General features: G+C 40.7%; 2 protein-coding genes and 1 long non-coding RNA gene across 3 annotated transcripts; all 3 read right to left on the reverse strand.

Annotated features, from left to right (window-relative positions):
* Positions 1-778: 778 nt before the first annotated feature.
* On the reverse strand, positions 779-10,377 carry LOC149831356 (uncharacterized). The gene is made up of 4 exons (XR_016433010.1): positions 10,321-10,377; positions 9,577-9,666; positions 8,585-8,705; positions 779-2,363 (listed from the first exon to the last, which is right to left on the reverse strand). It is a non-coding gene; the product is annotated as an uncharacterized LOC149831356 (long non-coding RNA).
* A 1,497-nt stretch (positions 10,378-11,874) lies between these two features.
* LOC149831357 (uncharacterized) lies at positions 11,875-14,043 on the reverse strand. The gene is made up of 4 exons (XM_090013003.1): positions 14,016-14,043; positions 13,484-13,926; positions 12,059-12,142; positions 11,875-11,934 (listed from the first exon to the last, which is right to left on the reverse strand). Exons 1-4 carry the CDS (start codon positions 14,041-14,043, stop codon positions 11,875-11,877), a joined length of 615 nt encoding a protein of 204 aa, XP_089869129.1.
* Positions 14,044-15,297: 1,254 nt separating this feature from the next.
* On the reverse strand, positions 15,298-26,187 carry LOC149831358 (uncharacterized). Its single transcript, XM_090012038.1, has 5 exons — positions 26,080-26,187; positions 19,443-20,354; positions 18,883-19,083; positions 18,593-18,788; positions 15,298-15,756 (listed from the first exon to the last, which is right to left on the reverse strand). The coding sequence occupies exons 2-5, from the start codon at positions 20,307-20,309 to the stop codon at positions 15,521-15,523; spliced, it is 1,500 nt and encodes a 499-aa protein (XP_089868164.1). The 5' UTR covers positions 20,310-20,354; positions 26,080-26,187; the 3' UTR covers positions 15,298-15,520.
* Positions 26,188-26,668: the final 481 nt, after the last annotated feature.

Below are 26,668 nucleotides of genomic sequence, written 5' to 3' on the forward strand. Positions count from 1 at the left end.
CTGGGCATCGAGCCAGCTATTTGCAGGCTGCCTGTGAAGTTTTTGAGCCTCAACATGGCCTGCACAGCACTTACACCCGACCGTGCCATCCGGTTAACATCTGACCTGGCCCGTGGTCTGCCCCTCCCAAAAGGGCAATCAGCCTGCAGGGCACCAGCACCTGGTAGGTCTTGGTATCCACCTGATGAGGGAAAATGCCCAGGATATCTTGCATGCTGTTCGTGGAAGTACAAACAGATGATGGGAAATATCTTGGAAATAACATTATCCCTGTAATTGCAAGCTTTTTTGTTAAGAGGCACATTCCTGTGTTCGGCCCTAAAACTGGGTCTGCTTACTTTTGTTATGATCCTTGTCTGCAGTACAGCCATAGGTAGGATGTTAAAAAGTTGCCAAAGCATCAACTTTTCTTTGGTTGCTCATCCTTGAAAGTCCTCGCTCACGACGGCTCTACTCAGGGGCGGATCCAGGGGGGGAGAGGAGGAGGGAGCCCCTCCTAAAGTTCTGAAAATTTTCATCATTTTATTGCAAAAAATTATATTGCCCCTTTTATATTTTAGTTTTATATTTTATTTTATTATAAAAAAATTTTGCTCTCCTTTAAGCAAAATATAAAAATTTACATTGCCCCCCTTTATATTCTAGTTTTATATTTTATTTTATATTAAAAAAAATTACCCCCCTTTAAGCAAAATATAAAAATTTATATTGCCCTCCTTTATATTTTAGTTTTATTATAAAAAATCCCCCCCCCCCCCCTTTAAGCAAAATCCCCTTCTTTTATATTTTAGTTGTATATTTTATTTTATTATAAAAAAATTTACCCCCTTTTAAGCAAAATCCTGGATCCTGCACTGGCTCTACTCATCTTAGTAAAGGGCTGCACACAATCACCAAATTGTAAGGACGGAAGTCATGCAATGTCAAAGCTGAGTGTGCTCCCTGAGAGATAAGGAGACCTAGTGTTTTACTACGCCAATAGACAGTAAAACAGACAGAAAATCAAATATTTTCCTCCAGCTATCCAGAAAACCACGTTGAAAGACGCCTGCTATAAGGATATTAGCGCCTTATGAAAGTCATAGGTCATTTATGTTTATTTTAAATAGCTTTATAAATTGCTCCGTGCCATTTATGTTTATTTTAAATAGCAAGTTTTGGTGTTTGGATCTTTTACTTTTAATTTTTTTTAAAGAATTTTTATAAATTTCACTCTTTTTTTTCAAAAGTATAGAGACCTTTGTTTTTATACAAATTATTTTCTTCCATTTCACCTTATCACCGCCATTACTTTTTCACCATCATGATCACCAGCACCACCATTATCACAATCACCACTTCACCACCACCACCATTATCACAATCACCACTCCACCACCACCACCACTACCATCATCCATCACCCACCAGCACCAGCATCATTACTATCATCACCATTGCAACCACCATCCATTACCACTGTCATCACCAATATTACCCACCACCATCACTACCACTACCATTGTCATCACCACCATAATCACCATTGGCACTACCTCCATCCACCGTCACCGTTATCACCATTACCATCATCATTACCACCATTACCATTACCACCATCACCACTACCCACTGATCTTCCTTTCTTCATTATAATTTAAACAGTTGGTACAAACATTTACTTAATTAAAAATAAAGGAAAGATTTTACTTTATACAATGTGCTTAAATTTATATATGTACTCAATAAATAAAAATAGATCCAAACAGGGCCTAAAATGAAAAAAAAAAGATTCGCCAGTGCAGTGAACCTTCGGAAAAACTTCTTGAATGTGAAAGAACTAAAAATGCCAGAACAAATAAAAGGAAACTATAAGTTAAACATAGATGAATATGCTTTTGTTCCAATATTTTTTTTTTTGGAAAAAAGAAAAGAACTATGTAAAAGATACCAGGTAATTTTTTTTAAACAACAGAGGCTCTGATTGTCTGATAGGAGCAGTGAGTGCACGTCACCTTGTGTTGAGACGTTGCAAGTTCAAACCCCAAATGGTATGGTTGTAATAACTGGTAGGGGTCTGCCTAACCCCAGTTTTCTCTGTTGAAAACAAAAATAGATACCAGGTAATTTTACTATACCAAACCGAAACAAAAATTACTGGCTCAATCCAAAAATGATGGAAACACAAAAACATTTGAAAATGGAGAAATGAATCTATGAAGCTATCAGACTTTAAAGCCGCGGCTATTCCTCCTGCCTCTAGCACGCTCAAACTTTCTGCCCTTGGGAGGAACGTAAGGCCTAGTATGGCTGTGAGGCACACCAGGCGCTTTTCCGAAGTGCTTAAATGCTTCTCTTGCTTTCTTGGGTCCCCTCAGAAGAACCTGCCAAAGACAGGCAGAAGCCAGTTCGTAAAACAAGTACAATTTTAAGTTTTTTGTCAATTTCTTCACAGAATATACTAATATACACGCAACACATTAGAACAAGTTTGAAGAATGTTAATAATTCTTACACTTAACTAATCAATCATAACACATTAGAACAGTTTAAACTATAAAGAATATTAGTAGTTGTAAACAATTAACAAAAGCAATTATTCTCCGACTTGAAAAAAGAAAAGAAAGGGCCAGCGCAGTCCCATATTTAAAAGAACATTAATAATTCTAAAGTACTTAAACTAGTCAATCATTCTCCTGATAAAAAAAAAGGATAAACACATGTTCCCTTGCGACTTACAGTGTACAGTTGCGCTTAGAGTCTGTTTTGCTTTTGTTGAGTCTGATGTAAGCTGCCCGGTTCAGGTGAATCAATACCCCGAAGGGGCAGCCCGTATACTTGAACTGTAATAGCCTGCGGGCAAAATTGTGAATGAAGTAAATGCGTTGAGCTTTCTTTTGTTCACCCTCGTAGTGATTGCTTCTTGTGATTGCAATTTCTCTCCCTCTATTCTCTCTTGCTCTCTTGCACTCTGATTACAAGCTTCCGCGACCGGCAAGCGAGCTGACGAGTAGGCTTGCGGCGGTAAGAAAGGACCGTCGCGCCGCGCTGGCCCATTGAAGGAAATAGGCCCGTGACAAGTGGTACCAAAGCCCGTTCTCGTGCTGGGGAAGGGACTCTGGAGTCGGTGTCGACAGACACGCCGACAGGCTGCGATTTGTGAGCAAGACATCGTGACGCTTTATCAACACTTGCGCAACACCAAAGACAAGGCAGTTGCCGAAGCTGAGGAGATGGGTTCACCTCGGGGCCAAGAAGAGTTGGCTGCAACTGTTAACAAGCTGGTGGAAGATGTGACTTTGCATGATGAAGCGATTTCACGCGCATGTGAATCATTCAATGAATTGAATGATGTGGTGGCGAGCCTGCAAGAGCAGGTGAACTTACTAATGGGGCAGGTCACTTCGTTGACGACTACAGTGACCGATCTTGAGTTGAGAAACCGTACGTTGCAGCGGACGGTGACCCTGAATGGCGGAAATGGTGAGAGACCATCAAGGATTGATGTACCTAGACCCGCAAAATTCAATGGTTCTCGCGAAAGCAAGGCCATTAAGAACTTCTTGTTCCAAGTAGAAGACTACTTGGATATCCAAAATGTGACCCTCGAAGATCTGAGGATCAAGACTGCAGCGGCCTTACTTGATGGTGATGCTATCGCTTGGTGGAGGCGGAAGCGCAATGACATGGAGAGGGGTCAATGTGTGATAGACACCTTTGATGACTTCAAAGTAGAGTTGCGCAACTACTTCATGCCAAGAAATGCGCAGAGACAGGCTTACCGGATGGTTCGTGAGCTCAAACATACTGGTTCGTTGCAAGACTATGTCAGAACGTTCCAGAAGCTTATGCTGGAGATACCTAACATGCCAGAAGACGACATGCTCAACTGGTTTATTGTGGGACTTCAACCACGGGCACAGTCTGAAGTGGAAAGGAGCAACCCCCGTATTTTGGAAGATGCATATGTGGCGGTTGAGCGCTTAGTTGACACTCAGCGCAAGCCTTTCACCCCATCAACCAAAGTTGGGAAGAAGCCTGACCACGGAGGCAAGAAGGATGAGCAGCGCAACGATAAAGTTGAGGCGTCGACACGTCATCAATCCGAAAAGAAACAGAACTACACAAAACATAACAACAGCAACAAGGGTGCGGTTGTGACATGTTGGTTCTGTGGTGATAGACATATCGCCCGGCAATGCCCAAAGCGCCTTATAAAGGACGACGGACAAGCCAATGCTGCACAGGAAGAATGCAGCGATACTGAATGCAGCGACACTGAGACCATGCAACCGAGGATGGGTGTCATGCGATCGATCAACGCAGCCAGAAGTTGTGTAGCTAAAAACATGCAGGTCAGTAAGGAACTCATGTACGCTGAAGTTATTATGAATGGAAAGTCTACTTCAGCAATGATAGACTCCAGGGCCACACACAACTTTGTCTCGCGGGAAGAGGCAGAGCGGTTGGGCTTGAAGCATGGGCCAAAGTAGAGGACCATTAAAACGGTAAACTCTGAAGCCAAACCCATCCTTGGTGAAGCAAGGGATGTGGCTATTCAAGTGGAAAGTTGGGTCGGTAAAGCCAACTTCTCTGTAGTGCCCCTGGACGATTTCAAGATGATTTTGGGTATGGAGTTTCTGCGAAGCCAGAATGTTATGATGTTGCCAAAATTCAACACGCTGACGATCATGGAGTCAGACCTGTCCCACACAGTGCAGTGCCTTACGCAGAAAGGCAAGTCTTCAGTGTTGTCTGCAATGCAACTAAAGAAGGGTGTCAAGCATGGGGAGCAGACATTCTTAGTGGCAGTGCGCGCAGAGGAAGAGAAGGTGAAAGCAGCAGTGCCACCAACCCTAGCCCCACTATTGGAGGAGTTTCGGGGGGTGATGCCCCCGGAATTGCCAAAGCGTCTTCCGCCAAGACGCGAGGTCGACCACAAGATTGAGTTGACCCCGGGAGCGAAGCCTCCTGCAATGGTTCCATACCGCATGGGGCCAGCTGAGCTGAAGGAACTGCGCAGGCAGTTAGACGAGATGTTGGACGCAGGCATTGTTCGTCCATCAAAAGCCCCATTTGGTGCCCCGGTCTTTTTCCAGATGAAACATGCTGGCTCTAAACGGTTATGTGTGGATTACCGTGCCTTGAACAAGGTCACGGTGAAGAACAAGTACCCATTGCCATTGATAGCAGACTTGTTCGATCAGCTAGGCAGCGCCCGTATCTTTTCCAAGCTAGATCTGTGATTGGGTTACTGGCAGGTGAGGATTGCCGAAGGTGATTAGCCGAAAACAACTTGCGTCACCCGATATGGTGCTTACAAATTTCTAGTAATGCCATTCGGGTTGACAAATGCTCCAGCCACTTTCACGACTTTAATGAACCAGATCTTCTACCCTTACTTAGACAAGTTTGTGGTAGTCTACCTGGATGATATCGTGATCTACAGCAGCAACATGGAGGAACATGTCGGGCACCTGCGAACAGTGTTTCAGGTGCTGAAGGATAATGACCTCTGTGTCAAACGAGAGAAGTGTCTCTTCGGGCAGGAGGAGATCAGCTTCCTTGGCCACGTTGTGGGGCGTGGTGTGCTGCGTATGGATGGGCAGAAGATAAGGGCCATCCAAGAATGGGTTCCGCCAAGCAAAGTGCCAGAATTGCGGTCATTCCTTGGTTTGACAAACTATTATCGGCGTTTTATCGAAGGTTATTCCCTCATTGTTGCGCCCCTCACAGATTTGTTAAAGAAGAATCGGGTATGGCTCTGGACAGGAGCGTGCCAAGATGCCTTCGATGGCTTGAAGAAAGCCTTAGTGAGGGAGCCAGTGCTGCGACTGCCTGATCATTCGAGACCCTTCGAAGTCCACATTGATGCCTCAGACTTTGCCATTGGCGGAGTTATTATGCAAGATGGTCATCTGATCCCATATGAGAGTCACAAGCTGAAGGATGCAGAGAGGCGTTACACAGTGCACTAAAAAATGATAAAAGAAAGAAAGACCCAGCAAATCCCATATTCCATGGAAAGAAAGATCCTCACTTTCTGCCTTTTGTACGACATGGCCAGTCTCAGCACTCAAACCTGCATTTCCGTGAAATATTTGCCCTCAATCAATCAGTCTCTAAATATGATAACTATTTTCCATGTAGCCTTTCTTCTTACTGAAATCACATAATATGTGGGGACATAAGGAACAAGACCATGAAGATTTGCTTTACTTTATTAGAGGCATGTCCAATGAGATAATGACCTTCAATAAGGTGTAAACTATTTTCCATGTATCCTTCTACTTATATCTTGTTGAAACCACATCATATGTGGGGACATGAGCCATATCTAAAGCTGTATGCTAGGACCATGAAGATTTGCTTTACTTTATTAGAGGCATGTCCAATGAGATAATGACCTTCAATAAGGTGTAAACTATTTTCCATGTATCTTTCTACTTATATCTTGATGAATCCGCATCATATGTGGGGACATGAGCCATATATAAGGCTGTATGCTAGGACCATGAAAATTTGATTTACATTATTAGATGCATGTCAAATGAGACAATAACCTTTAATGAGTTGTAAAACCCAAAAAATGTGCAACTCTCTTAACAAAATATATCCGCTGACAACATTTTGTCAACTGGTAATGGCCTTAAAATAATTGATGATGCTGAATTCTACGATGCTTCTTAGCAAATGAGGACAATGCCTAATTCCAAATTTGAGAGTCTGTAGTCGGAAACCCGGCATAGGAGGCAACAAAATGACAAATATCACCATGGCATTAGAAAGACTTCCAGGTAATAAAAAACCAAGATGAAGATCATGACCTGCAGAAACCCAATGAATGAAGACTACTAGATCTATTCCATGTCATGCCTAACTGCTGACATATATCCATTGAAATCTTAAGAAAGAGGTTTTATGTTAAATATAACCATTTTTATAGGACGCCACTATATAGGTTAATCTAAGACTGGCTTCACCAACACTTCAGATGACAGCCACCCATGACTTTGCCATTCATTTTACACCAAGTATTCTGCAAGTCAAAAAACTTGATACCAACCTTATCTCAATTATATCATACGAGCACATGCCTTGACACCCAAGACAGGTCGCAAAACTAGATCCCACACCTAAAGCAAGCACCTAAAGAAACAGATTCATGAAGCTATTAGTAAGCAGATCTGAGTACCACCATGTCATCCTAATTATAGTAACAGTTTATTCAGATAGAATACAATCATCTAGTGCTGATTTGAATAACCTCAATGAAATGGAACCTGCTATCCTTAAAAGGCATCTTAAGCAAGATGTAGGCCACATATCCATAAGAAGATTCAAGGAATTTTCTCCATATCCATCTTTCTTTAATCCTACCTCTACCCTTTAGTAACAGAACAGGATAAAAGATAAAAATTGTGTCTCTTTCATTTGGAGAAATCAAAATTAAGGAAATCCAAAGAAATCACTTTGTTAGTTATTACATATTAAATGCTCAAACTAATACATAGATACATTTATATATTTGTGTGCAGGGTTATTTGGCACTATGGAGTATCATACTATCTAGTCAACCCTATTAGTCATTCATTATTTTCTTGCATATTTTGTAGATCAGACCCCATATATGTGAGTGATACATTTATTTAGTGGAAAAGGTGTTAAATTAGGATTTTTTATGTTTCGTAAAGTTCTTAAAATATCTAAAAATCACAACACAAAAATCAGGTACTCATTGAAATAATTAGATACAAAACATGTTATCTAGCAAACAGTGATAAACATAGCAACAGCTTCAGAATAAGAAAAAAAACTAGACTTTTTTAACAAGGCTGACTAGAAGTATAGTATTATTATATCAGCAATATCAAATATATCCCCCTCACCCAAAACGCATACACAGGGTGTACAACATTAAGGTCACACATCTGGAAGTGAGGAAAAGATAGAAAATCTTAATGAAACCTTAGTTGTCAAAAGTGGCACCTAGGCAGGGTAGGAGTAGGGCCACAGCCTAGGCTTATGGGTTTAGGCAGTAGGGCTCTACTTTTCGACCTAAGCTGTCTCCTCTTAGGATGCAGGGACATGGTTGTCATTTTTTGTATCTTTTTCTTTATTTTTTTGTTCTTCCACATGCTCTAAAAGCTTTATTTTTTGTTCTTTCCTTTTCTTCTTCTTTTGCTTTTCTTTTCTACCTTCTTGTTTTTTTTTCTTTTCTTCTCTTTTTCTTCTTTCTTCTTTCACCCCTCTACCTTCTCTTTTTCTTCCTCTTCCTCTTTTTCTTCTTCCTTTTACCCTCTTTTTTATTTTTTTATTTTTTCTTATTTTTTTCTTTTTTCTTCTTCCTCCTCTCACCCCTCCACTCTCTTCTTTTTTTCTTCCTTTCTTTCTTTTTTCTTCTTTTTTACTTCTGAAGAGAGGTTTTGGGAAGCGCGCTTCCCACCTATCCATAAAGCTTACGGTAACTTTGTGCTAGAATAAGCCATATATCCAAAAAAAGTAACACATTTTAAGTGGATACAATTAGGAGAGTGTAAATGCAGTGAATGTGCAAAAGAGAAGCAAAAATACATAAAATAACAAACAAGTTGAGGATCCCCACCTTTCCTTTCATGAAACAAATCAATCTTATCAGAGAGAGTGGTGACCTGTTGACCTTGCTCATGAACAGCCTCTTCAATATGACAGCATTGAAGCCACTTCCGGCCCTCCTAACCAGAAACCTGTAAAGATGAAGAAAATAAAGAGAAATAAAGAAAGAAAGATTATGATGTTGGACATGACTTTTTAGAGAAGCTTGACAGCATAAACCATAAAATTGGTATATATAAAAATATACACAATCAATTTTAATGTTTTCCATATAAAAACACTATTCCACTAAAGACCACTCAAACCTTCTTTTACGTAAAAAGAATAGGGGTAGCCTAAATGTCATTCTTTTCACAAATCACGAGCTCCAAGAAGACAATATCTATATAAAAAAAATTAAATGCAACATAACACACACAAGATGAAGCCCTAAACTCAAAGAAAGATGTTTTAAAAAACTAACTGAAAAGTTGGAAGTCGGAAAATTTTCAGCTGGTCAAAAGAAATTTAAAAGAAAAAAGAAAATAATATGTATAATGATATTGCAGAAAGGGCAATTGAAAAGGGATCAATGGACTAGAGATATAGCCAGTTACAAAACATTGTGACAGAAAATCAGAGGAGAAGAATGATAAAGACTTTTTTTGTTCAGACTAACAGTAGCAACGACAGACAAGTACCATAAAAACATGAAAAAAGAACATGGAAACAAGAAAATCTAGAACTATCTAAAGAACTTGGAAAAAAAACTAGAATTATCTAAATAAAAAACAATTACCATGTGTGCTTAATATGATACTTCTCAAAGACCCTTTTCGAGGGATTAACAACCAATTCCTCCAAAATTACCGGAATAACTGTTAATGTTTACAATCACGCACTATTAACACATTGTTACCAGAGACCCCGCAAATATGACTCATATAACATCATGGGAACAAAATCAACGACAACAAAAAATAATCGATGCAAAAACCATTTCACAGGATAGACATTTCTAACCTTCACAAGAAGCTTCAAATAGACATCGTCCGACTTTGGGGCAGTGCGAGCAGTCTTCTTGCTCTTCCCTCCTGCCACTAGATCGATACCCTACACCAACCCGATCCCAACATTAGAGAAACGAACTACCAAGATTAGGCAGTAGCCCAGAGAAGCAGCAAAAAGAAAAGAAGACAATTTATGAAACAGATAGGAACCGGCAAAAATGAAACAGAACAACCTGAAGGAAGAACAAAAGAACACTCGAACTAATATTCCAAACCTAATAATCGCGCCACGATTGAAAACGGAACAAAGCAAATAAAGGCCGGTAAAAGAAACTTTAAACAGAAGGGCAAAATGTTCACAATTAATGGACAAACAAGAACAATGAGATCCAGGAAACAAAGATAAAAAACCAAAATATTCTACAATTGACAGAAACACTATTCCCAAAAGCTCCAAGATGAAAACAAACCCAAAATCAAATATTTTTACTCACAGAGGAAAACCATAGAATAATAAGAACGAGCTTAAAACCATAAAAGTCGAAGAAGTATCCCATCAAGTGAAACAGTGGCGCAGTATGGTTCGGAAAATGAAGACCCGAATTCACCGTCTATGGAAACACCAACGCAATGAAAAAAAAACCTAAATCGAAAACATCAAAGCCACTAAAGATGAAACCCCTGCTCAATGCGATCGAAGCAAAAGACCTAACCTAAAGAGCTCTACCATTAATGGAGAGAGAGAGAGAGAGGTTACCATGGTCGCCCCTTTGGCTCTGTCGCGGGTACTCCAATCCTCAGAGAGAAGAAGGCCAAGAAATTAGGGTTCCCGCGGAACTTTTGTCGCGGCGATGTACACGTGTGTCACAAGAATCCTATTGGCTGCTGTTCACACGCACGAGAGGTACTCGGGTGTGACTCGTGGGGATGCAAACGGTTCGGATTCGGATCCGATGTGGCCAATACCATATTCGACTAATTGGATGTTGATTAAACGGATTCGGATGGTGGCAAGATCATACCGGATCCGATGATCCGATATTTTACATGTAAACGATTTGGATGTCTGTCAAATTCGGATATTTCTTGGATTCGGTAACCAAAAATCAAAACCATATCTGATTATAATCGTGTATTGTTTTGGCTTATCAAACTCAATTTGGCTGGATATCGGATAAAATCCTGTTCGTTCACATCCCTAGGTACGGTGCAAATCCATTGGAGTTCTAGTTCGGGTCAAAACTTGAACCGACCGGGATTTAATTCGGACATGGTCAGTGACTCAGTCACACATGGGTATGCATCCAGTAGGTTCAGGTTGGGTACAAGCAATTTTGGTTCTTCTCGGATCCTGGTCCAGAATCCCATAAATAAATGTGGTCGGATCTGGGTTGAGAGTCGCTGTCATTTGTACAAGACCCGAATCCACTTGTAAAATTTCCAATGGTATTGGCCCATGCATCAGCTAACCATATTCATAGTTTGTTTTAAAATTGATCACTATGCCCATATCCAACAATCCAACCCATTTGCATCCCCAAGTACAAGACACTCGCCTGGCTTGGGACGTCATGGTCCCAAGTCCCAGCTCAGGTCAAGACCTAGATCGCGATACGACTGAACCTAGGTTGAGTGTGGGCTCAAGGGCTTGGTTGATGCTTTATTTCGAGTGTCAGCCAAACGCCCCTTATTTTCATCATAGGATTGGGACTAACATTGTCATAGAAGAAATGCTAGAGATGGTTAGATTCAAGTGTCAATTCCTAGCAGCAAATCAACCATACAAAATGATGATGGACAACTTTTATTACTTTGGAGATGTCAACTATACTTCTTCTTTTTTTAATATTTACACGAAGAAACCACCCTCAGGATCAAAGACCTAACCGCGCAGGCTCTGTTACTTAATGGCAACTGATACTTATCAATATATCATTTTCAGTTGTATTTTGGATGATAGCACTCCTGGTTCTGAGTTAGGGGGCGAACACTGTATAAGTGTTTGCCCTTTTTAATCGGGAGGGCAGTACACTGGGCCCCCTTCTTTTTATAAGAAAAAGGGTAGTCGTTACCAGGCTCCCCTTAGTTGGGTAGAATATAAGGTGTTCTGTCCTGAACACTGGATCTGCTTCCATAAGTGCCTTCACATTTTTAAGGATCTCAGTATGAAAGTTGAATATGACTCCAAATTCATGGGGCTAGCAGAGTAGATGCTTCATATTCATGAACTCCAAACATGTTGCATCAGAGAGAGAGAGAGAGAGAGAATGTAATTTGGTATTTATTAACAAATTTACACCAGTGAGTAGAATTAAACTTTAAATGCAATTGAACACTTTTTCCTCAGAGATGGGAAGTACATAGAAGCAGCCTGCAAAATTTGAAAACACAAAGAGAAAAGGACTTGAGAAAAAGCACAAGGCACATGATACAAGTACAAAAATGCATTGCAAGATCGCACTTTATATTTATCATGTTTGGAATCAAAGTGATACCTTGTTACTGCTTAAAGAATCATACACTCCCTTGTTGAACGCAATATCCTCATAGCTTACATATATTAGACAATCAACGGCAACCTGCACAAACAACAGCCTGTAATAATATCCTACTTGAAGCTCATGGATTAAAGGCATTAGTGAGCTAAGATTTCGGTTGAATCTCATGTTTGGATCTCATCAGGGGCATCTCTTAGCTTGCCTATCACAAAAAATTGAAAAAAAAAGTTCAAAAGTGAAAAAATAAAGAAGATTTATACATTAGTTAAAAGTATTCACATTATATGCAGTGACATTTCTAGCTTGCCATTTCTTGAGATGGGTGTGGTGTCCATCTTTGGGAAATGTTGAGATGGATGGTCATCAGAGCCGCTGCATAAAAATCTACTTCTAGTTAAAATTGAGATTGCAACATTTCTAGCAGTAAATGGATTTTTCCATCAAGAGAAAAAAAAAATGGGGCCTATTATCACTTGACATTAGGGATGCAAATCAGTTGGATCTCCAACCGATGTCCAAACTGGACCTGACCATATTTGTTTACTTGATTCTGTCCAAGGTCTGCCTAGAACCAACTACACCTTTTTTTGATCCAGACCCACTTTACCTTTTACACGTGAAAATCAATAGATTTATTTCAGCAGATCCAATACCACAGGGGCATAGACCAAAACCAAATCCTAGATTTCACTATGAGATTTGTCGGATACAGATCCAAAAATTGGGTTCATTCTTTAAAAGCCAGACATAATAGCCGGTCAAACATAAGCTGCCCACATCCTCTTCATCCCTACTTAGCATTGTATGTTGATATAAATGGTTCAGATTGGGATATGATGTAAGCATTACTGAATCCTACATAACCAGATGTGGCCTAATTGAATTTGGAGTTGGACTCAGACATGAATGGAAAATGCCTTCCATGAACTTGAATCCGGGTACCTATTTTCCCTACTTGATTACGTGTAAGCTGATTCTAGTACTAATTGGATTTAGGATTTTTCAGATTTGGATGCAAAAACCTAAAACCAAATCCTGCCATATAATTAACCTGATCAGGAAGGCCATACCAAACCCAGCTCAGGCCTGTTTGGACCAAACCTGCACCTTTGGCTGTGTGTGTGTGATGGGAATGATGTTACGAAGATGGTGATCTGTAAGACCCAAAGGGTTTGGCATAGTGGGATGGGGCCTAGGCCGTTTGACTGGCAGTCTAGGTTCAAAGCCTATAGGTGTCACTCCCTGCGTAAGCTGAATCTTGGCGATTCCCTGGGGTCAAGGGGTGAGCCCTCTGAGTTTTACACTGCAGCAGGCTGAGCCAGTGCGGCTAGGTCTCCGAGCCTGGGTTTCTCCCAGTAAAAAAAGAAAAATTTGTTCTGTGGCTATTTTGTGAATAACAGATTGGGATAAAAATCATCAAACCTTGAACTTTGGGAAGTTGGTACGCAAAATCAGCGCATAGGCTTTGACGTTTCCTGTAATTCTTATCTGTACAAGGCCATTAGAGCTAGCCAAGTTCTCCACAAAACCTTCACCAGCTACTTGACGAAGGTTTAGCCGATCCAACAGAACCAGCATTTCCACACTAACATTCTCGCTGTGTTCTGGTTGATAAAAACTTGGAAGCTCGGCAACTCCCATCGGAATCCCTGTATAGACAATACTATATCCTGATGGATCATATCCTATCCCAAACTTATTGTTGTTCCTAGCATTCAGCCTCAGGGAGATGTTAGAAGAAAAGTATAGATCAGAGGTTGATGATTCTTCTAGCTTATAGGAATCGAAGTGCAACGTGTGCAAAGAGAATTCTGGCTTCTTGGGATTCAGCAGGAAGAAGATGATGCCTGCAGCTGCTCCAACTACTGTCACAGCAAGACAGAGAAGAAAAAGAAGGAAGAAAAGCACCACCTCAATGAACATGCATGGTCTTTTTCTTCAAAAAGTGAACTACCATATGCTTCTTCATCTGTTGTCGCCATTTTGTCCATTGATATCACTAACGTGCTGCTCGATTGCGCGGCCTAAATCAGCTAATGATCTCATGGATACCATGATCATGATTCTATGGCTACCATAAGCAAACAATGCACAAAGCTAAGTGATTTTATATGCAACCCATGCACAAGGACTAGTTTGTGCCCGAGGGGGAATGTGGTCCTTGCTTCCCTTGTAAAAGTAGCTCCTCATCTTTATTCCTTTCTTGAAGATCGCCTTCCAACCTTTTCTGAAGGTACAAGTTTCCTTTGCACTGCATGGTAGAAAGGTATCCTGATGTAGCTTGATCTCATGGTGCTTATTATCCTTTCCAATGCGGCTTATTTTGGATGTGCTTCACATTGATATGAGTGACCAAGTCATTGAAGGATGTAACCTTTTATCTCTCTTGATTGAGAACAAAAAGCCTTAATTCAATCATCACATCAGTCCCAGTTTCCACTACATATCCAACTATGTGGAGGCACTTATCACCAGCAGCAACTTGAATTTCCCTGTGCAACCGTACACCAACTTAATTTCTGAAGCGATTTTAAGCACTCTAAAAAGCGTTGTTATTGACAATAAAAATTAATTAGTTTGGAGGGTAAGTTTTCATCATGTTAAAAACAAACGGTAAGGAGAAACCAAAAATCAAACATCAAAATTATCTGAAAGGAAAAATAGAAATAACGAAGGGAAACATGGTCTCCATATTCCATCATGTCAAGCAGCCCATTTTGTAGTTGGAATCCTTGAAAGAAATTAGTCCCGATTCTCTTGAACATATTAGTCAATTGTCAAAAGGGATTCGGATAAGAGAGAGAGAGAGAGAGAGAGAGAGAGAGAGAGAGAGAGAGAGAGAGAGATCTCCTTAACATGAAAAACAGACCAGTTTCACATGACAGCCTATATGCAGAAGCCGCTGAGGTCCTGGAGAGAAAGACTTCACCTGCAGAGGAGAAAATTTCTCTCACGTCCATACAAACATGAAAGTAGTGGTCAGGCGATTCCAAGAGAGAGCACTCAAATCCAAGCACAACCTAAAATACTAAGAGCATTTGCATCCACAGAGTGTTTGACTAACACTTCCAAATGATGATGAGCCAATTGATTTGGACTAGCACGCTGCAAGAACACACTGCTCCCAGTGATCAATTGGACAGGTATAAGATGACAAAGGCCATCAAAACTTGTTTAGCACAATTACCAGGCTTTATGCAGAGACGCACACAAAGAAAATAAGATGACGTGATCTACGAATTAACTCACTAATCATTTATTCTTCACAAACATATATATACACTTTTACATGGTGGCCACACATATTGGGCTCCTTAGCAAATCAGCACCTTTGAAACATTATACACAGCATAAATTGAATCGCACAGTAACTAGTGATGTCTTTGCCATTAGGGTCAGGCTGCAGGCTGCGCAATGATCACAAGTTGGCTTCTTGTAGTAACCAATGTACAAGAGTTATCAGGAAAAAGCCAACATCTTAGTTCCAACTTTGGAGTAGATGACATTGAGGTCAGTATCAACTTTGGAGTAGATGTCACCGAGGGCAGAATATAATGGTTCAGCTGCTTTGGGCTGATCAACGGTCCCGAGGAGAATATCAGCTGTGGTAAGATATGGATCACCATAGAATTCTAAGTTCGTGTCCATTCTTGTCACAACAATGTTGCCTTCAAGTGAAATTCCCAAAAATGCGCCTGTTTTCATAAAACAGAATACAACCATCAGGAGAAAAGACCTACGAAAGGAGCAGTCCAAAAAGAAACATATCAAGCTCCACTAAACTTCTCATTGGAAAAGAAAGAGAACACAGGAATTCGCACTTTCAACAGAGAGCATACTACACATTAAAGCGCCAGTAGAAGAAATTGGTGTATCCAGGCTGATGCAGGCTTTAGCAATAAAGTTTAAGATAGATGAATTATTAGGATATCAGATAGGTCTGGAGATGAGTAGGCGTATATATATTTTTTGAAATGTGGCATCAATTTGGATCATCTTCCCATGTTAGTTGAGTGAATGTCTCCAAAACTCAATATAGCCCACAATGTCCTCATAGCACTAATGCAACTGCACATGTATGTCACGTCAATACTCCAATCTTACTACCGTAAGAGTGTCCCCATATTTTCCTATTTCTTGATAGAGAACTCCACAAAAAAGAATGTCAATATGACCTATTAGGATAACTAGCACACTAAGAAGTGAGCCATCTGCAACATGTACTACTGGTTCTAGATGGAATGAAAGCCACATTTTTTTAACTTACTAAGTATTTATGCATTCTATTTTCTGCCACCCAAAACAAAAGTTAAGCAGTAACCTCAAGATTGAAATTCAGAAACTACAGTCTCCAACACGGTGTTGAATTACACAAAAGGTGATCCAGAAAGGTTCATATGCAAGACTCTTGAGTTCTAAGTCAAAGGGATTCGGCCAACCGGGTGCCGCACCCGCGTCGCCGTGACGCGACGCGGGTGCGCGTGAGGGTGCGGCACCCGGTGCGGTCAACCGGACCATGGGTGCGCTCAATGCACCCAGGGTCATTTGTGTCCAATTTTTGGAACCCCCCCCCCCCCCCCAAAAAAAAAAAAAGAAATGTCCGCTTGATGGAGTATTTGTTTGCTTCTTGTAACTTGTGTTTGGTTGGTAAATACTAGCCGATACATGTTCCTCGTCATCATGGAAAAAATAAGGACGTTACCACTAATGGTTACTTAAAGGGGTTTCATGGAAAATGAAAGAAGAATTAATTCTACATGATTTTTAGTTACTTTTATCTTGGGAAGAAACTTCTTAGAGGCTAGCAAAGACGTAACGGACTGCTTGGGAACTGATGAGAAATTGGTGTGTAACGGACTGCTTGGGAACCTAGCCATAGCATTTCTAAATAGTTAATTCTACATTAATTTCTTGAGTCCACAGGACTCCAATTTCTAGGATAAATTCATGATGAGAAATGTTATGGCTATATACCTTGGAGGTGGCCACCACCAATGGAATTTACGGCCTGTTTGAAATCTCGGTGCTGGGATTGGCGTTTATGCATTTGGGATGAGAAGGGAAGCCCCTTCTCTTTTGTATTTAGGCTAAATCATGAATTTAGCAGCTGACACTTCTTCAGATACATAAACTTCATAAACGCCCATCCCAGCTACAGATTCTAAACAGGGTCTTATGCTAGTCCGGTAGAATCACTTTAAAGTTCAAAGGTGGTACTCCTCAGGTGGGCAGAGGGGACCTCAAGGGTTTTACCAACTGAAATCTCTCTTCCTTATTTTAATTAGGAATGTAGGAAGGGGTCAAACATTTTAGAAGACTCCTCTCTCTCTCTCTCTCTCTCTCTCTCTCTCTCTCTATATATATATATATATATATATATATATTTTTTTTTTTTGGCCGCATCCCCCGCACCCAAGTTTTTTGAAAGTGCCGCACCCCCACCCCCGCACCCATGTGACATTGCTAGAGTTCCTTTACTATGACGACATTTCTTCTTCCTCTGGTCCAGAAAGATTCCTATGCAAGACTGTTGAGACCCTTTAATAGCATTTCTTCTTCCTCCTCTGAGGGCCTATCTCAACTACTGGGTCAACTACTGGGTGTCATTCACATGTCATGGAAGGAGGACAAGAGTAAGCTTGTAGATGCTCTACAGTAGAACAAAGCAAAGTGATCAAGTAGATGTAGACTAAGGGAGAGAAGCATGATAGGAAGAGAAGGTGCATTCTTGTTCTTCTTGGAATCTTAATACTAAACTATATATATCACGTTCAGGAGATAAAAAAAAAATCTGAAACAATTAGTTGAATTGTAACACTGCGTTGCTGAGATGTTTATCATGCCCTGAAACAAGTAGTTGATTCCTAATGCTGAACTTCTGAGATATTTACCATGTCCAGAGAAGCATCAATTCGTATGCTGCTATATCTTTATTAAATGCAACTCCTCTGGGTGCTGGAACTATAGAAGAAACCTAAAGCCAAACATCCAATGGTTCCTAATATTATATGAATCATGAATGGATCATAATTCCAAATAAAGCTGAGTGGATAGTACAAGAACCATATTAAACTGGTGCATAACAAACCAAGGACACAAAAAATAACCTACTAATTGAACTTGACTTCTACTTTCCTAAGGTGATACATGTCACTAATTATCCGCAGTCTACACACCAGACTCTGGCACTATTTAGCAGATGAAGGATCACAATGCTTTTGCAGGCAGATCCATGGGGCAACCATCTCAAAATTTACTTCAAGAGTGGTGAGCATCCAGGATTATCCCTGTGTATCATATAGTTACTCATAAAGTAATCTGCATTCCAGCAGCAGGTGGCACCATTCGACCAAGGCCACTATAGTATACATCAAAAGTACATCTCTAATCATTTGCAACTTTGTTTCAAGAACAGTGAGACCAAGAGCAATACCCTTACATAAAAATAACAGCAGAAATAACAGTATGTTTGTAAGGTAAGTACTTCATGGAAACTAAAAATATGTTAAAATAGAAAATCCAGCGGCATACCTTTGCTGCAACTGTAAGTATAACACATGCCAGATCCTCGATCCCCAGCTCGAAGATCTGCTTCCAACACTCTCCCAATAGGTCCAGCTGCAGCACTCACACCAGCACCCAAAGAAAAATGCATGCGGCTGCTGAATGTTTTCACAGCTTTTGAACCATGGAGCACAATAATAAAGTCTGTTAGCTCACCCCCAACCTGTTCCACATCAGACGTCACAGGAAGCAATCATTTCAGCAAACTTTTTCCTTGAAAATGAGAAAAGTAACCAAGATTCCTTTAAATGTTTCACCTGTGCTCCCCAGCCTAATCCCAGAGAAAGTAATGCAGATGGCGCTGACCAAGATCCATCTGACCTTCGAGCAACAACCAAACCAGTACCAAGCTTGTAAGTAAGAAGCATGCCAGCTTTTGCAACTGTTATAACAGCCAGCCCTTTAGCTCCTTTAAGGATTGCAGAAGGTATTGATTTCTCTGGATTTAACCTTGCTGCCTGGACAATAAAATTTGCCAAACAGATCAGACATGTAAAATGATGGAAGATATCCCCAAGAACTCTCATTCATCTATGACTAATAAAAGATTAGAAAAGTTCAAAACTACAATTAAAGAACCAATTTAGGAGATGGAGGTCCCTAAATCAAAGCCACTTCCTGAACTAACCTGCTCTAGGTCATACTTGGTCATTGTTTTGCCAGGTACCAGCCTGGTCCGTACAAGACAGTCTATTTGACTTTAGATTCTAACTGACAAGTTGGTTTCTATGTGACTATTGCAGGTTCGACAACGTTAAGGAATTCCACTAAGCCAACAGAGGGGTAGTGATTTAGTAGGCAAGCAAGGGGGACTCACCTGACAGTAACTTCTCAGAGTATTAGCTGCCTTATATATTTCCTGTTCCATGGATAGACCCACAGGCATGTTTAACCATCCCTTCGTACAAGTCCAGTCCATGACATCATGCTTCGCTGTCTGAACAGCATTGCTAATTGTGTTGATCAGGACTCCTTGAATTGGATCCAACCTTTCATAGCAGGTGTCACAAACCCTCTGAGGTTTTCTCTCTCTGAATTTAACAGGTAATAAACATCTTCCTTTTGTACATGTTCTACAAAATATGGCTCCACAAAATCTACAATGGTGTCTACCACGAGTTACGGGAGTGAAGGGAGCATTGCACTGCATGCAAGCAGTTGCCGAACTATCCGGAAGCCACTCTGGCGGTTCTGCTTGTAGAATCTCCCGATAGGCAAGATATACATTCTCATCTGGATCAAGCACAAGTGGAGGTGCACTTGGCATGTAAACTGAAGAGTGTAGAAAGCTATCACCATTCCTCCCAGATCCTAGAAAAGATACATTTGAACTACCATGTTGATTATCACCCACACAATCAGGATCCTTATTCTTACCCATTAGAATCGCAAACATCCCACTCAACACATTTCTCAAATTCACTTCCGGCTGCAGGTTAGATTGCAAAGAATTTCCAGGATCCTCACTTAAATAGGATTCTTCATCAAGAAAATCAGGATCCGGGGCGAAGTGGTAAGGATATTCCTCTTTGAGTGAATGCAATGCTGGGCTACAGGAATTGCCATCTTCTGTGGTTGGACTAAAAACAGGTCCACATCCACTCTTGATGGAACGAAATCCTCTGTCTTCATAATCCAGAGGACTTGGCTGAGAATGTGAAACTCGTCCATCTGATGGTGTCATGAGTTTGATGCCAAGCCGCAAACTAAACAGCAAAGGATCAGATTCCTGGACATAGTAGTTACCACATTATAACAGCTTAGTATAAGTAGACAATACACAAGCACAAATTTTATGCTAACAACACAAACAATAGAATCCAACAGCAAGAAAACTTTGTTAATAAAGTCACATTTGTGAGGTCAATCTCGATGTTTGTGATGCAAAGTTCATTGTATTAAGCTTGTTTGGATGCAATGAAAACTTTTGTTTATGAAGGATAGCACAATGGCCAATATCCAGACATCAAGCACGAGAAGCTTATTCTGAGCCCCTGCAAAAATTAGTATCAGGACAAATTACTACATGACCACTAAATGTCAATAGGTTCTCAGAACCCACAATGAAAATTGTTACCTAGAGATATGGTAGTTGACTCCTCAACCAAGACACTATCCAGATTAAACGGAGACAAGAGATTAATGATTTCCAATGATAATAATTCCATTAAAATTCCACACCAATTTTCATAATCCCATTAATGAAAAAAATGAAAAAGATACTAAAGAAACAAACAAACGAAATTAAAAAAAGTAGTGATATATATGACAAACAGTCTATACAAACACACCCAAATTCTTCATGAAACATTAAATATATAAACTAATTTTTCTTGTCATAATCAGCAAGACACATCTCAAAGAATCTGATGGAGTCCTGTACTAAAACTAAATTTATTCCTGCACACCTAAGCCATATGACATCTACATATTTAAAGAAAAAAGACATAAAACAAAGGGCACTCTTCAAAACGTCTCCATCCTACCCTAGAATAAACTGCATCTCAATCCTACATTTTATGTAATCAGCTTAGTTGTCAAAGGCGGCGCCTAGGCGACCTAGGCGCAGCCCCACTGCCTGGGTGGTGGGGGCCTATATTATAGCCTAGGTGCCGCCTAGGCTGCAACCACCTAGGCTTTTTTTAGAGTCTACACTTTTTTTTTAAGACATCATTTGTTTTCTTCGATAAGAATAATAATAATAATAATAATAATAAGAAGAAGAAGAAGAAGAAGAAGAAAAAGAAGAAGAAAAGGGAGGAGGAGGAGAAGACACGTTATTTGTCCATTGCTTGTATTATGTCAATTGTTGAGTAGAAGAAGACATATTATTTGTCTATTGCTTGTATTATGTCTATTGTTGAGAAGAAGAAGAAGAAGACATTATTTGTCTATTGCTTGAATTATGTCTATTGTTGTTGTTAATTTTTTTGTATACATGATTTTATTTTTTGTGTATTGTCTTTATATTGTTAGTTGTATTGTTTGTTTATTCAATTGTTAATTTATTCTTAATTTTTTTGAGCAAGTTAAGGTTATGTAATATAATTGCTTTAGAGTGTTCAACATCTTAGAGTGTTCAACAACATATTAATTGTCTATTGCATATTGTTGATTGATTTTATGTTGTATACAGGTTTCTTATTATATTTTTATGTTTTAAAAAAAAATTATTTGGAGCCCCGCCTAGGCCGCCTAGTCATTTTTAGGGGCTCACTGCCTAGGCTCCGCCTTGCGCCTATGACAACTAAGGTAATCAGCTCTTATCCTCTACATCCTAGAATATGGTTGCCAAGGCAAGTTGATCTAGTATAGTAGTCTTGGTGAAAACAAAGAAAACTAACATTCACCCCCCTTCAAATGGACCTTTTCCTCAAGGTTTTGAACACAAAGCTATGTGATCATCTTTGGTACTGTCAAAAAGAAAAAGAAAAAGCTGCTGAGTTTACAGGGATGTTTTGGATCAACATTTTCAAGGCAATTATAATAAATGCCCTTGTCTCTATGTTCTTTCATTTCTGCCCATGCCAATTGTTTAATGAGAGTTGGTTACAACATTGTAGATTATTCTATGGTAGATGACCCCTTACCATCATGTTGAAGACCTCAAAGTTTCTCTTATTGCATGTGCATTTCCGACCCAATCTCTCTCTAGTCACTGAGGTTGCTAGTCTCTCATATAGTATGCTCGTTGCTGCAAGTGTCTCTCACATCTCACGAAGTACTTTGATGTGATCCTGCAACCCTCCCTCTAGTTTGCTTATTCTAGCCTCCATTGCTTTGACTTTTTTGAGAAAAAATGGATGCATCCGCCATACCCAAGTGCTGGCACTGAGCAAATGATAGAGTCCTCTAAGAGGGGGGCTTGATGCCATTAACTAAAACTAAAACCATAATTGTTCTTTCACACCCAAGCCATAAGACATCTACATACTTAAAGCAGCAAGACATAAAACTAAGGGCACTCTTCTCTCAAAACGTCTCTGTCCTACCTTAGAACCAACTTTAACTCAATCCACATTTCAGGATAAGAAGCTCTTATTCTCTACACCCTACCATAAGGATGCCTAGGTACGTTGATCTAGCATAGTAACCTCTGTAAAAAGAATAAGAGAAATCAAATTCTAACAGAATTCTTCAAGATTTCCGCTGCTCGCTTAATTCTCTTAAAATCCTTCCTTCCAAAGAAAACTAGAACTACAAGGAAAAGCGAAATATACCAAGGAGGAGAAAAAAATTTGCTCTTGAGATCCAACAATTCAATTGCAAGGCTTTCCCATTCGAGGTTTCGCGAGTGCACTCAAAGAAATAAAAACCCTGAAAACTCTAATTCTTATTTAGACGAGTCCTTGAATAAACAAAGGAAATCACCGAAGATGGGAAAACAGAAAGAACACATGCACACAATTTTTCCCCCAAAGAACCCGAAAAACTTCTCCTAAACCAGAGAAAGGGCACGACCGTCCATCTCGATTCTAGGATTCACGAATAACCATGAACATAATCATAGGGAAAAGAAAAACCCTAACATCTTAATTGCGCAAATCCCGGAAAATCAACACCCCCAATAAAGAAAAAAAACATAAAAATCAAACGAAATTCCCAAAAATTCCATCAATTAACACGCTTCTGTCAATTCGTAAGGGAATTAATTGTGCCATCACCATCATTCAAGGTTCTAGGGTTCATGAAACAATCATCAATCGAAGCAAAGAAAACGAATGAAGACGAAGAACGAGATCGAACAGAGAATCTCAGAAAGGAAGAAAAAAGAAATTAATTTCGAAAATTAAAGGAAAAAAAGGAAGAGAAAAAACCAAACCTTCGAGAGATATCCCTCCGGGGGAAGCTCGAGATTGGGTGGCTCTGAGGGAATTCTGAAGGCAATAAGAAAGCGATTGCGGGAAGAAGAGGAAAAATAAGGTCATTTTAACGGGTCGGGAAAAAACCTGAACCTGAATTACATCAGGATCCAGGCTCGATTAGGGTTGGGCAACCGGCCCGGCAGCCCGATGGACCAAGCCGACCCGGCCCGCCATGGGCCAGGTTTGGGCCATGATTTTAGGCCCGAGCCGGTTAGGTACTGGGTCAAAATCCGGCCCGTTATATATGTAGGCCGAACTTGAGCTGACCGGATGGGCTTGAGTTATTTATTAATTTTTTAATAATATAAATATTTTAAAAAATAACTATTATATATAAACTTAAATAATTATTATTATTTACCTAATTAGTTGCATGAAAACTTGCTATTTGTTAATTATTATTATTCATCTAACTAGTTCCGCTAATTAAGAATTAATTGCATAAAAACTTGTTATTCTCATTAACCCATAATTTCAATCAAGCATTTATGCATTTTAGATTGGGTCAGGCCGACCGGATCAGACTCAGCCCACTTCACGTTGGCCTTTGGGCCAATCGATTGGGCCATGGACTTCTCTTCAAACCCAAGCCCGTTAGGAACCGGGCCGCCGACCTGATGCCCACCCCTAGCCTCGATGCTGGCTGTTGAGACTTGAGAATACTTAGCAGGTCCAGTCCTGGGTCTACCCAGGGATGAAAACAGGTCGAATCATGCACAACCTGAAACAGTATTCAACTTGTATTAGTGGGTTTTGGTTTTGGATCCATATCTGATCTGCCTTGTGGGAGACACCCTTAGGGCTCATAATCCAGACATGGGCTAAGACTTAAAGAGCACTAGGTGCTGGCTATTCATGGTCTTGTACTCTTTAAATATAGGGGCAAAAATGCCAGCCATGATGGATCCCGTGCCAAGACCATCCGGATCCCTGATTGTGGATGAATATTGATGGATTGTATTTGTATGAACAGCACAGGAAAAGGTTAATAAGGAACCTTTGTGGTCTTTGATTTCCTACGAGATTTTCAGTGTTTTGCATGGTTGGCATTTTCAAAGACTCTGGATAGGATCGGCCCAGTGACTCGAGCAAGTCACGTGGTTTGATTTAATTGATTAAAAATAAGTAATGAATACATAATTTATAATACAAAAGATTAAAATATTAAAATATAAAAGAGAGAGACTGCAGATTTCTTTCCCTGAGCTCTTTGATGTTTCCTTTTCTTAGATGCTTTGCTGTGTCCAAATCAATTTCATCATCATCATCCTCACCTCCAGTGAAAATTGCATTGTCTATCTGCAGAGGCCGCAGATGACTTCCACTTTTTCCTGTTCCCAGTGCCTTCTTCAATATGAAGATCTTCTAAATTTATATTATCATTACCAAAATCATCATTCCCATTAGCCGGAGTATCTGCTACATCATGTGGGTTGGATCATGTGAGTAATTCATCATCATTATCAATAACTGCATCAAGCTTATCATAGTCGTACTCGCCATCACTTTCTAGCGCTGAGTCTGCTAGAGCTTCCTCTTGGTCATCTGTGTCTAACCCATAGGGTGACCCAGTCCCATGAGGTGACCCGGTACCATCATTAGTGGGTCAGGAGGTTAGTGGCCACACAATGGGGGGGGTTAGCAGGTAAAAGTTATATGAATGTAGAGAGACCACATTCACGTAACGCCTATTTCTTCAATTATATAAGGGAGGTAGGATGCTACGGAGATGATGAGAGATTCGTAGCTGTAATCCTACCCAAATCCTACATTCGGTTTACGTGGTATAGGGTTCTGCTCATCATGGGTTCATTGTGGGTGTCGATCGGCTGAGGAGAACGCCAAATTCCCTGCATGTACTTTATGGCGAATATAGGTATGTTTTTTGTGTTTGTTTTACAAAAAACACCAACATTGGATTATGGGCCCACACTCCATGCATTATGCTTCGCGTGCCGGCGCGTAGGGCCTTCCGACGATTTGCTGCCACTGTCGCCCTGGGGCGACTTAACTCGCAGATTGATGGCCTGGCGATAGTCACAGTGAGGCGACTGTTAATTATTCCTGACAAATTGTCGTCATGAGGCAGATCGTCGTCGTGGGGTGACAACCTTCATCAGCAACAAAGCCATTCTAGTCGATGATCGTTCGTCGTCATGGGGCAACATTGGTTGCTAGACGATGGCAACTGTCGTCGTGGGGCGACAGTCATTCTCGGCAACGGTTGGCTCAGGCGACCCTCTATATATAAAAAAAAAAAATATGCAGAGGGTCGAGGGTTTAACCTGCGTCTTTGGGTAGCAAGGAAGTCTGTCGGCCCGGGGAGGAGGTTTTGCCGGACCGCTGAATTGCAGGCGAAGTGCGGCGAACTCCTTACCTGTTGCGCTGGTCGCCAAAAAAAGCAGGGTTGAAAAAACCCCTTTTCACCAAAACCCTTTAGCCGTCGGGCTGGGGATTTCGGCCGGTGGCTTTTTGTCGGGGAGGTGAAGGGACAGTGACGGCGTTGCCGGCACCGCCGGCTGCCCGGTGGCATCGCCGATTTACCAGCTGTTTCGACGGCAGATCCATAAAAAAAATACTAACCCTTACCTGTCGTCGAGGGTGAGTTCGCCAATGGATCAGGCTGATTGTCGTGGTGCGATATGCATGCAGAGGCGGCCGTCTGTCGCCGGTGGCTTTGCCGGCGTCGCTGGGGTGTCATCGGGGGGCATTAGTGCTCCTCTGGTGCACCGGCTGCCGTCACCATCTGGATTTGCCGATGCCGGGGGTGTCACCGGCGGTATGCCATCGGGGAAGGGGACTGTCATCGACTGGTCACCGGCGTCGATCGTTGTACTGCAACGTGGGTCACCGTGGGGCGAAGAATGGGAGAAACCCTTTGGTTTCTGAGTAAAATAAAAACAGAAACCCTCTAACTTATTAGGTATTGTACTGACAAAAATGGAAATGGTCTGGATTTATGAACAAAAAAGGAATCGACTCTAACTTATTAGGTATTGTACGGAGTATTTGAAATAGGGAAAAGTACCATTCGGGTAATATTTACCAAGGAGTTGCAAATGGATCTTTCGGTTCACCAATATGGGTAATGTGTATCTGTTGTGCTTGTACTTAATTCTTCCCACCACAAATCAATCCTATATAGGAAATATAAAAATCCCATTTTCAACCCATGACC

Source organism: Nuphar pumila, chromosome 7, assembly GCF_984573655.1.
Source record: "Nuphar pumila chromosome 7, dmNupPumi1.hap1.1, whole genome shotgun sequence".
In the NCBI taxonomy this organism is placed as follows: domain Eukaryota; kingdom Viridiplantae; phylum Streptophyta; class Magnoliopsida; order Nymphaeales; family Nymphaeaceae; genus Nuphar; species Nuphar pumila.